The sequence below is a fragment of the Gambusia affinis genome, linkage group LG18, assembly GCF_019740435.1.
Source record: "Gambusia affinis linkage group LG18, SWU_Gaff_1.0, whole genome shotgun sequence".
NCBI classification, from domain to species: domain Eukaryota; kingdom Metazoa; phylum Chordata; class Actinopteri; order Cyprinodontiformes; family Poeciliidae; genus Gambusia; species Gambusia affinis.
Genome location: NC_057885.1, coordinates 16300914 through 16313599, shown reverse-complemented (window position 1 = coordinate 16313599; position 12686 = coordinate 16300914). Strand labels below are relative to the sequence as shown.

The 12686-nt window shown below is 39.6% G+C and overlaps 1 protein-coding gene across 2 annotated transcripts; it reads left to right on the top strand.

The window, feature by feature from the left end:
- Positions 1–232: 232 nt before the first annotated feature.
- Positions 233–11943, top strand: sepsecs (Sep (O-phosphoserine) tRNA:Sec (selenocysteine) tRNA synthase). 2 transcript variants are annotated; one of them, XM_044097699.1, is made up of 12 exons: positions 233–604; positions 2111–2226; positions 2294–2448; positions 3144–3262; positions 3532–3690; positions 3877–4030; positions 4170–4272; positions 4553–4682; positions 5641–5732; positions 9787–9880; positions 10031–10121; positions 11553–11943. In XM_044097699.1, exons 2-12 carry the CDS (start codon positions 2113–2115, stop codon positions 11797–11799), a joined length of 1458 nt encoding a protein of 485 aa, XP_043953634.1. In that variant the 5' UTR covers positions 233–604; positions 2111–2112; the 3' UTR covers positions 11800–11943. The 2 variants fall into 2 exon arrangements, with proteins under 2 accessions (XP_043953634.1, XP_043953635.1); XM_044097700.1 differs by having other exon boundaries at positions 239–604; positions 2108–2226.
- Positions 11944–12686: the final 743 nt, after the last annotated feature.

Sequence of the window (12686 nt, the reverse complement as noted above, 5' to 3'; positions counted from 1 at the left end):
CCGTTACTGTTCTGTGAATGTAGTGATTTTGTTTTAAAATGCGATATTTTCATTATAGATAATAGGTCAAAATACAAATCTATTAATCCTGCAATAGATTTGATGGATAAATATTTATTTATTTATGTTTCTTATATATTAAAAAAAAAATTTTTTAGAAAAATATTTTCTAAAAATGTTTGTAAAAAATTTTTTTAGAAGTAAAAATGTGAAGAGGTCAGTTTTCTGCTCTGACAGGCAAACTTTGATCACGTGATCTGCGCGCTGAAGTCACGTGACAGTCTGTAGCAGTTCAGCGCTCTGCTTTCTGTCTTCAACCTTTATCCGCCACGGTGCAAGTTACACATGTTCCTCTGCTGCCTGAGATTGTGAGGAGGTTTGTTTCACAACAAGGGTTGTTTCAAGAGGGCTTTCGGGAGGAAGAAGAGATAAGGCGAGAGCCATTGCTAGAGTGTGACCAAAGTGAGGATTCACGGGGGAGACATTAGCTTAGCAAACACCGGGTGTCAGCCCTGCTGCTGACCCAAACATGAGGCAGCCGTCTGCCAGACTGTAACCAGACGTCAGATGCCTCTGTTATCTTAGTCTGCATGCACAACTGCGGGTAAGTTGCTCAAAGCTGTGTGTATTGTTACCTTGAAAATCTACGTGAAGCCGAAAACGTGGAAGTAAAATAAACGATTTTCAATCATTTTTCCGCAAAATCTAAAGTGTGGCGTGCGTTGTTTTCAAATTATTTGCAGTGTAATTTGAAAGCAGTAGGATATGTCTGTGAACACCAGTTTCCATCTCCTTATTCAGATTCTCAGTTGGATTTAGACAACATTGTTTGGTCGGTGCTGGTTCATTTTGCTGCTTCGACAAGTTGTCTTTCGGGATTATTCTGGGGTTTTTTTTTATTTGTATTTTTTTTTCAGTTTTATTTTCTTCTCAGTAGTGGTGCACCGACTTATTGCCGATTTCCTTAATTTTGGGAGATTGGTGATCGGCCGATACTTACATGTGAAGCAGATCTCATCTACCTGAGCAAAGGTCTAAAAACCAACCACTGTCCTCTTCTGCTCTCCCATGAGAGAGGTTTGACTGACAGACCCATCCACCAGGTCATGTCTGCAAGCTTACACAGTGAGCAATAGTCACCACATTGTTGCCTACTGGGCAATATTTCAAACAAACAAAAAAAGAAACTGCCTTTGGCCAGAATTTTAATCTGCAGATCAGGCTTTTTAAAAGTCGGTAATCATCGATCTACCAGAAAACAGCAATCAGTGAGTGCACACTGATGCTCTTTAGAAAAATCAAAAACAAAACCACTATTTAGTTATTTTTGGTATTTTTGTTATTCTTCTTGAGCTACAAAAGAGTCAGCATCACCATTTGTATTACAAAAAAAAAAAAAACCTACTAAAACATGATACACAAATCTCTTCAAATTGTGAGACAGATGGCCCCTTATTTGTCCTCCATCATAAAGACTATGATGATGACTGATAGATTAGCTCCAAGGAAGGATTTCCGTAGAGCCGCCTAATTGTATTTTTTATACTCCTTTTATAGAAAAACATTACATTAAGATTCTAAGGCTTCAGGTAACCACACCCCATTGCTTTTTGTACTGTGAAGATAAGCCATTAGCAGCCGCCACATTCGTATATTTATCTTTGATTTGATTGATTTGAGCTCTCCCAGAACTTCATTGATTAATCGTGACTGTTTGTTGCAAGAAAGTAATTATTAGAGCAAATTAAACTTATTGGTACTGAAAACAAGTTTCTGCAATGAAGTCTTAAGGTGTCTGTTGCTATTGGATACTTTATCGTCAGACATTATCTGACCTGTTTCGATGCCACGAGTCCGTCTTCATCACAGGTGTCACATTTATTGTTGTTGTTTTTTTGGGACAAAAGTATTTTTGCAGTTTTGTGGTTAAACCAAAACCTGCACTGCCTGGGCAAGTGAATGTAGCTGTAAAGACAAAGGTCAGTGATTTCTTTTAAGTGTGTAGGCAAAGTTTTATTAGAGAAAACATCAGTTTTGTGCGTCAAACAAAATGCAAAAGAAAATCAAGACATAAAATGGTGAGACTGATGTCAGGTCATGTGTTCAGCAGGGATGAACAGCGAAAACGTCACACTCTGCGAGAAAACCGTCTCGTCCTCCTACATCCGCCAGGGCTCTCAGGCTCGCCGTGGCCACGAACAGCTCATTAGACATTTACTGGACCAGGTTGGGTTAGATACATTTGCTTTGCTTTGGTGCAGATGTATCGTCTTCTCACGTTGTGTTTTTACAGGGTAAGTGTCCGGAGGAGGGATGGAGCGAAAGCACTGTAGAGCTCTTCCTAAACGAGCTGGCCGTGATGGACAGCAACAACTTCCTGGGCAACTGCGGTGTCGGAGAGAGGGAGGGCCGTGTGGCGTCCAGCCTGGTGGCGAGGAGACATTACAGGTTCAGATCGCTTTCCTGGCTGACTAAATGTTCATCTTGAGAATGATTGTTGTGGATATTTGGGAGATGTGAGGTAAAGATGGTTTTGAGTACAGTTTTTCTCGCTCATTTCCATTACTGATACAGCAGTGCAATGACATAGAATCTCCTTGGGTGATGAGTGTAAAGACCCAGCTGTCTCATATCAGTCCTTCCTAGGTTACCAGATGTGTATTTTGATGCTAATTGAATGTTTTTCTGATCCATGACAGAAAATATGCCTCTTGACTTTTTTTTGTCTATATTTATATATATATACGTTCATGGTGCTGAAAATCTCAGAAAGTGTGCAGACATATTGCTTTTACATTTGTAAAGTTTAGATTTGATGCAAGTATGTACTTCGTAGGTCATAGCCACAACATTTTGCGTGATTGTCTGTCAATGCGGCGTCGCATGAACGCGATCAGTGAGTGCTGTTAAGCAAACCCAGTTTGTAGCCTTCACTCTGGTGTCACAGATGTTATGGTAAAATATAAGTTTCCCTTTTCTCTCGTTTCTCACTGTGTGAAATCTTCTTGTTGGGAGATAAACTTTTTTTTTCTGTCAATAATTGCCGCTTTCTTTCCAGATCTGACTCCGGAACGGAGCAGCACCTCTGCAGCAGGATAAGTTTTAGTGAATTTAACTGGTCCGCCGCTGCTGTTTTTGTTTAGGCTGATCCATGGCATCGGTCGGTCGGGTGACATCGCTGCCGTTCAGCCCAAAGCTGCAGGATCCAGTCTGCTCAACAAGCTCACAAACTCTGTTGTTCTGGACATCTTGAAGATTTCAGGTGAGAATGCTGCAGGTTCGTTGAAAAATGTCAGCCTGCGAGATAAAACATTTAATAAGATAAAAACAGCAGCGTGCCAAAGAAAGAAAAGTTAAATTAAAAATGTTGGATAGACTACCCATAATATTTTTTTCTTATCTTCTAAATAAATTTAAACGGTTATATAATAAACATTTTGCCCCTGTGATGATAATAAGAAAAACTCCAGTATGCAACAAAGTCTAAAAATGGTTTTGGTATGTAAGGTCTCATCTTACTCTCTATTCCAGGTGTTCGCAGTGTGGCAAGCTGCTTTGTTGTTCCCATGGCAACAGGAATGAGCCTGACTCTGTGCTTCCTGACCCTCCGTCACCGCAGACCGAAGGCCCGCTACATCATCTGGCCTCGCATCGACCAGAAGTCATGTTTCAAATCCATGATCACAGCAGGTCAGCGTTCAAAATCCACGGCAACCTGACCTCCTTTTAACGAATGAGTCCTTTTGAAAAGTTCCCATTTACTTTACAGAGTATCTTTGATTTTGGTTTTACATAATTATTTTTAAACGGTGCTTCTACGCCATGTTTATCTTAGGACAGAGTTCCTACCTAATGACAAACGGTTCCTGTTTTCAGGATTTGAACCCGTAGTCGTGGAGAACGTCGTGGAGGGGGATGAGCTGCGAACGGATCTAGAAGCGGTTCAACGCAAGATCGATGACCTGGGAGCAGAAAACATCCTGTGCGTTCATTCGACAACGTCTTGCTTCGCTCCACGGGTCCCCGACAGGTTAATGGAAGACTTTACCGTACTCTCAAACTTCTGCAGCATTTCTGTGACAAAGCATACCCAACTTTTCAGTTCTTTTCAGAGTGTGAATAAAGAAAGCGCTGCTTGTTTTATGTTTTTGTCTCGTTCCGTCTTCCAGGCTTGAAGAACTGGCCTGCATGTGTGCCAAACATGACATCCCTCACATCGTTAATAATGCATATGGAGTGCAGTCGTCCAAATGCATGCATCTTATACAGCAGGTATCAACAGCTAAGACTTGAATGGAGTAAAGCAGTTGGTAGTTTAAATACATTTGCATGAATTTCATATTGATTCTGGGGTTTTAAGGATCTGTTGCACATCACCATTGCACATTGCAAAAAAAAAAACCCTCAAATGCATCATTAAAAGCCCAAATCTTTTAGATTAATTTATGTGTTTATGTAAACATCTGACAGCCATGGAACTCTTTGAGCTCCACCGTTTCTAATTAGAAAGATGCATTGTTTTTGTGTCCTAAATGTCTCTTGTTTTTAACAGGGGGCTCGTGTGGGAAGAATCGATGCCTTTGTTCAGAGCTTGGACAAGAACTTCATGGTTCCAGTAGGTGGAGCCATAATCGCAGGTTTCGATGAGTCTTTTGTGCAGGAGATAAGCAAGATGTACCCAGGTGAGCAACAAACCAATCATATCTGAATCAGAATGGGCTTACAGAATCAGCTGATAAAACAGTATTTATTTCAGAAGCGTTTTCTTTAAAAAGATGAGACTTTCCCCTTTCCCTGTTATGAATGAAGTTTACAGATACATGCTCTAGTTTTCTTGAAAAAGCCAACTTTCACATGAAATATTGTATTTGTATCTGTACCAAACTAAGTTTTACTCCTTACAGATTTCTAACTCATCTTTTATTGCTAACCTCTTTTTCTTCAATTGAGGTAGTGAGGATAGTTTAGTTTTATTTGTGTGCATCTCTTTTACCTCTGTCAGTGTTATAGTTGACTCCCTAACAGCATCCATGTTTTTTTGTTTTTTGACATATTCCTTTGTTTACCTAATTTTGTTCTCTATACACCAGGTCAGATCTGTAATGCTCTAACATCTGGTCAGGTGAACATCCATAGTTATATATTCTGTTACTAATGATATGTATAACGTGGCACATTTAGCTGTTGTCAAAAAAATATTAAATTTACAAGCTGAACAATTTGCTGAATTGCTAGGCTAATGCTAGCATCTTTACTTAGTTTTTGTAGGACTTGTTGATATCACAGAATACAGTGGGAAGGGTGGCAAAATCAATTTTTGATAACAAAAAATATCAGTACTTTAGTTCAGTCGGAGACTGATACCAATTATTTTATAATTATTTGATCAGTATTGATCCGTTACATGGTTATGAAGGAAATCACTTGTTTACACTTTTTAATTTGACATCTTTGAACACTATGCTTTTTGTTTATACATTTGACAACTAAAATATTTAACAAATAAGATACGAAATAAAGTCTTTTTCCTTTTTAGTATTTGGCATGCCAGTCATGAATCTGAACTGATTATGGGAGGATTTTGTTTTCTTGTTTGTTTTTAACTGCCCCACAAATCTCCTTTGGTGTTCCTATGTCCAGGTAGAGCGTCTGCTTCACCTTCCCTCGATGTCCTCATTACCCTTCTCACTCTGGGATCCAACGGCTACAAGAAGTACCTATCGGAGAGAAAGGTGAGAACAGACACTACCTTTCTAAAGCTAAAAATAGCATGGCTTCTTCATGTGTCAAAGTGGGATTTCTGCCTAGTATTTTCAGCAACAGTGCCTTGTTTTTTCACATTTTACCATGTTAAAACCACAAACCTTTGTTTTATTTAAATTGTATGTGACAGACCAAGGCTGAAAAGTAATCTGAAAAGTGGGACATGTGCAACCAACTTTTCTCAGAAGGAATAAACCTTTAAAATAGTCATTGAGTGTGATTTCAGCTCAGTCTAAATCCAGCGTGTAGATCTCTGAGTTTTCTTAAAGGAAATTAGTGAACAAACATCCTCTATCCCATTTCCCCCCCTTGTTCTGAAGCTTAGTTTCCAATGGTTACGGTGGTTTTTAGTGTACTGACAAAACATTATTTGTGTTCAAGACCAAACGCTGCAAGAGGAAAAAGTGAACCTGGTCAAAGTTGACAATAAATGGAGATAAATACAGAACAATCCTGGAAGCAAACCAGTTAGAGCATACAGCCAGAGCTACAATAGAAGAGCTTCGATCAGGTATTCCCAAGTCCAGTCCTCCAGATTGGCTATCCTTTAACTTTTGGATGCATCCCTGTTCCAACACACCTGAACTAAATGACTGAAATCCCTCATTAGCATGTTAGCTAGCTCTACTTAGACCTGGTAAAGAGCTGTTCATTTGATTCAGGTGTGCTGGAATAGAGATCCATCTAAGCTTTGCAGGATAGTAGCTCTCTGGGACTTGACTTGGGTGCCTCTGGCTCGGATCACAGCATATTCATGTGTTAGAATGGCCCTGTCAAAATCCAGACCTAGATCCAAGACTGGTGGATTTAGGTCCTCTCTGGAGAATAAATGTGAATTTTGATTATTTGATGTCCTTTTCACCTGACAAAGGTGGAAATATTTTACAAAGCAGAACAGACTAAATATTAATTCTTAGATGTGCAAAGCTGGAAGAAGAGTGCTGTTTTAATTGCAGTATAAAGTGGCTTTTGTAAAGTGTTGACTTAGTGGGGCTAAGTACAAAGACATGCCACACTTTTCAGATTTTTTCTTTTCTTTTTTTACACAATCTTTGTAAAAGATTTAGAAATTTTTTGATTATCACATAATTAAAATGTATTTAAGTTTGCAGTTGAAAGAGGACAAAATACGAAAAGGTTCAAGGTTTGTGAATACTTCTGCTGATGTAAATGAAATGGTAATTTGTATAAAATGAATTGGTTTCTGATGTTGGATGTATTGTTGCCATTTACCTAAAATGGCTGCTTCATCCTGTATGAGGTGAGCCCAATTCCAGCTTTAATGCTGCATGTGGCTTTGGCCATCACTCTGACTGAAAGTGGGGACTCTGCTCTTGAGCAAGCACTTTGCTTTGTAGAGGGAGGGCTGTGCTGAAGAGAGATAAAATTGATCCAGAACTTTTTGAGTTACTCACAATGCAGCATTCCCCCTCTTCAGACCGTAGGCACTGCAGCATTCCCACTCCTCCACACTGCTGAAAATGTGCTGAACAAAATCTGCCTCCCTTCAAGCTCGCATAATACAACAACAACAGATCCGGTTAAAATGGGAATTTTGACATCGTTCTGAAGGAATATTCTTTGAATCAAACTGCAGACTACATGATGTGTTCACAGCCCAAAAAAAAAAAAAAATCACGCCGAGGAGACTGTCACGACTCTGATTTAGGATTACATTTCTATGAAACCTTGATTTGTAGTAGAAAGATACTATTATGGTTAAAAAAAACTTGACTTGTATGAGATTATGTATCCTAACACAATTAAAAACCTCATTCATCTTCATTTTATTTTACCTTAGATGAATCACACTGCTTTAGAAATTAGAATAATTTACTTAACAAAAACTAAGCCAATGTCAGACAATCTTCTTAAGTGCAGTGTATATCAAAGGTTTCCATAAACTCATTATGGGAAGCTCATCACTTTTTTATTGTCATTTTTAAAAAATGATTTATTCAAAGTTGTTTTGGTGGAATAAGTAAAGTCAGTTGCAAACAATAAGTGGCTTGAATATATTGTGGATTTTCTCTAAATAATATAATAAAACAATACATTCAGTTGAAACCAGAAATGTACGTAGGGTAAATGAAAAGACCGTTTTATTTTTTTACCGTCTGAAGTAAAATCAGACCAAATGTGTTTTTGGTCAGTCAGAATTACCAAAATTATTTCTATTTACTAAATGTCACAATAATGAGAAAAATAATATGTCACAGATTTATTTATGAATGACTCCAATATCAGAAGTTTACATGTAATGATTATTGCCTCTTCAAACAGAAAGGGAAAACTGAGCTGATGATGACATCATGGACTCAAGGTTACATTTGAGACACATTTGTGGCTGTTATTCCTGCTTGTTTGTAGATTTAAGTCTGCTTTATTAATTTCACATTAATTGAAATTTATGCTCAAGGCTGCGGATGTTTTTCCAGTCCTGTGCCTACATGGTTCTCTTTGATTTGGAGTATTTTTAATAAAAGTGAGAAACCATATTGTAAAACTACATTTAAAACCTTTGTTGTCCAGAAAGAAATGGTAAATATGTGCATATTTATGGCACAATTTGTAATTTAACTAGTGGGGTGACTAAACTCGAGAGGATGTCAAAATTCTGAACAGGAAGTAGTTTTATTTTGGTATTTTTTAGCCATATTGTCCTTGTAAAAAAATGCAAGATGATTTGTTTTGAGTATTTATTTATTCTGAAACAATACAAAGTTATTTATTATGGTTTTCAGTTGTAGAACAATTTGTTTGTTTTAGTCATGATAAAGATTGTCTTATAGACAAAAGTGTACAGTTTGGTACAGTTTTAGTTTTTGCATCGATAAAATTCAAGTATTCCCCATTGGTGCATTTTTAGTTAAAACGGCTTTTGTTTTTTTGCCCTCTTTTTAATGATGGTCAGGTTTTACTAAATATATTGTAAAATCATAAGTTATTTGATGCTTTGTTGTTCATCTGACGTTTTATTTGCTTAATTACGAGACACAGTGCAGACCATTTGATCTTTTTTAATTACAACCTGAAACACAAAGCCTTAAAATCGAATCTTATCTGGCCTGTCGTATGATCCCGCAGCATTAAGGCCCATTGATTTCTCCCGCTCTACCATAATGCATAATTAATGTCCAAAATAGGTTTTTCCATCGTGTCTGCAGATCCCGGAGAGTTCCTCGCATCTCTCCAGAGGGAGAGACGAGCTTTAAATAATTCAGACGTTCAATCTTTTGAGGTTCACTTAAAGCCGCGTGTAGCACTGATTTAGCAAATGTCCGCAGCACGGTTAAGAGGCCGGCGTGTTGTTTTCATGGAGGAGCTTTTCAACCCAAACACTGAGAGACTGTCTGGGCAGCCGTCGCCAGCTGCGTCCCTCCTCCTCTGCCTTGGGAAAATAAAGTTGCTCTTTGTTCCTGAGGAACAAGGGACACACGGGGACCCTTGATGCGGTCGAAGAACTGTTTGTGTTTGGCTCTTGAAGGAGAAAACACTCTGATTTTGCAGACACACGCCTGTGATGGCAGACAAACCTGCCCATTTAGAGCTTCAGCAGGGATTCCGATGCAAGCAGAAGGAAAACAAGAAACTGCGCCCCGTTGTTGTGCAGGTTTGGTTCTCGTAACATCTGTGTCCTGAACCCATTTGGCCTGATTCAGTCCTTCAGGAGAAGCTTCACGCTCCGTGCTAAGCACTCTGTCAGCATCTTTTAAACATGCTCGGTTTAAAAGCGTGCTTTCCTCCTGTCCTGCTCCTCTAATTGATCCCGGAGGTGGAAGTGTGATGCAAACAAACATCGTAGCCAGGAGGAGACAGGCGGTGGACGCTCTGGCTTCAGTGAAAAAGAAAACCGCAGAAAAAACACAGACTTATTTCGGGCACGAATTTAGCCCATTGCTACTAAATTTGTTGAATTATCGAAAAAACGAAAACAAAACTCCAAAGGCTGCTGCTGTTTAAATAAAGGCATGGTTGTTGCTATTTATAGCTTCCTGATAGTCTGAATGTTTCTGCCTGCAGGAGATTTATTCCTTCCTGGCTGAAGAGTTGAAGAGTCTTGCTTCTGCACACGGAGAGAGATTGCTACACACCCCACATAATCCCATATCTCTAGGTATGGTAAAGTGCTGATCACGAGCCAGCATGTCGTCTCCTCGCTGTCGTCCGTTTCTGCAGAATTTATGTTTCTAACCTTTCCAGTTCACCCTTTGTGTGTATGCTTGTCTGTGTGTGTTGGGTGTGGCACCTCTCTCCACTCCTTCAGCCATGTCTCTAGACGGTCTCCAGGCCTCCAGCAACCAGGCGGTGACTCAGCTCGGCTCCATGCTGTTCACCCGACAGGTGTCCGGAGCGAGGTATGAAAACTGGTTGCTCATAAACATTCTCACCCCTTTGTCTATTTGTTTCACTTTTTTTTTTGTTTTTTTGGCACTACAACCACAAACTTTGATGTAATTCAGTGTATTTAATCTGACAGAGGTTTTTGTATTCAGATCCCTTTTCCTCTGATACTCCTAAATAAAATCCACTACTACCTTTTGTCTTCAGATTTGCCTAATTAATAAGTAGTCGGCACATGTGTAACTTAATCTCGATGTAAATGCAGCTCTTCTGTGAAGGCCTCTGAGGTTTGTTGGTGAACATTAGTGAGAAAAACTACATCATGAAAACCAATATCCCGCATTTTGAACATATCCACAGAGTGATTTGTAAAAAAACAAACAAAAAAACTTAAGTCCCACAAAAATTATTCTTTTAGTTGCTCTATAAATTAAAAGTCCCCAAAATACATTCATGTTTAAAGCTGCAAGTTGACAAACTGGGAGAAAACGGGGGAATGAAAAGCAAGAGGTAGTGGAGATTTTTGACACGGAAGTCTGAATTTTAAAACGAATTCAGGATGAGCCAAACGAATGAGGACACTGCCCTGTAGATGTCACTGATCGGGGAAAATGGATGAGCTGGAACTACTTTAGATAATTAGAAAGCCCATTCTATCGGAGCCAGCGCCTAATTTAATGGACTATTTCTGCTTAAAGTGGAAAGATGTCCAGGAAAGAAAGCATCAACAAAAACACTTCTTGGGCATGTTTACCAATGTCAGAGCCGGCTGCCTTTTGTTCCCTTGTCTGACCTTGAATAACACTTTAAAGTCACAGAAATGATTGAAGTTGATTGTCCGAATCAATACTTTGAGGGGAAGCTTCTTTGTTCCTTAGCAGAGTTTGGTTTAGAAGGTGAGACAAAGGGCTTAAAAGTGGCCTTTGCACTACAGCAATAATTAAATTTGTGGTGCACCATTTCAAAACAAACCCAAATTAAACCGCCCAAAGCCTCGAATCATAACTTGTAACTAAGCATTAGCTTCGCTCATATCGCTGTTTGTATAGTGGACATGAAGCACTGAAAAAAAAAGTAAAAATTGATGTAAAAAATAATGAATCATTTCAAAGCTTTAAGCAATTAATTTAAAATATATTCTGTGCATATATATTTTGCACAGAATATATATGCGAATATATAGTAAAATAAAATATATACATCCATCAAATTCAACAAAAATAATTTGATGTGTAAATGTAAAATTATTTAGGTTTAATAGGCTTTAATAGCGGTATACAAAGTAGACCAGTTTGTATTTGCTCATTTATTGCAAGCAATCGCAATATTTTGGCGAAGCAACGTAAAGGAAAACAATTTCCCCCACGACCTCTAGGGGGCTCCATGCATTCCTCCTTTTTGTAAACGATTTGATCATTTATTTACTCTTCCGTCCTCGTTTCCAGGGTGATACCGCTGGGTAAGGAGGAGACCATAAGCGGTCACACCTTTCGTGGATTCATGTCGCACTCCGAGTCGTACCCTTGCCCGTACCTCAACGCCGCCTCGGCCGTGGGCATCACCCGAGGCGACGTGACGTTGTGCATGAAGAGGCTCGACAAATGTCTGAAAGCTCTGAAGAAACATGGGAAAACAGCGGGCAGCTGCTCCACAGAACCTCAGGCCGATCAGGAGGCGCCTGATGAAGAATGACGGAACAGAGGAAGCTTAAAGCTCCCTTCCTCAACTAGGTTGATGCTTTAAGAGACTGGCACATTCTTGAATGCTTGCTTAAAAAATCAGAAGATTGATCATTTCTACAGATTTTATTTATAATTAAAGCTGTTCACACTGTGACGTCTGAGTCGGTCCCTGTCTCGGATTTTAAAAAATAATAATAGATTTGTGTTGTGTTGTGCGGTGTCTTCTGCAGCGAGCTGTAACGTGATCTGAATGCTGCTGTGCTGTTAACTCCATCTGAAGCTTGTTCAGTGGATTAGCTAGTTCTATTTTTAGCCTCGGTCAGAGATAATCAATGATAGGGGCCCAATCATAGATCAGCCCTGTGTTTGTAGAGGGAAACCTTCACTTCACATCTAAAGAGATCAAGACCTCTTCAGGACCTCAGAGAGTTTTCCTCTCCGATTTAGTTTCTGCACCGTGTTTTCCCGCATCTGGGCTTCGTCTTCTGCAGCTTACAAAGGCCAATCGCAGGAGATCTTTGCTTTAAAGCAAGAATAAGAACCAGCCTCGACTTCATGTGTAATTTCAGCTCCCAGATGTTTTCCCACCTGCGCGCTCGGAAATGCGTGTGCAAGCAGAGGCAGCTGCAGAACAACCCCCACCCAGCAGCCTGTGAAAGTGGGCTGGACTCGGACGGTTATGCTGTCGTATCAGCACATTTCCACACTTCCCAGCTGTACTGAAACATTAACAAAATATGGTGGAAAAACACTGCACAGTGACAGTAGGCTGGTACAATGCAGCAGCCTGAAGAGGAGCTGGAGGGGTTGGAAAAGTTGAGGGTGTGTGTGGGGGGTTGGGGGGTCTACTTTAATGTGCTCAGTGGTGCTGCTCTTCAGTGTGAAGGAAGAAGAAAA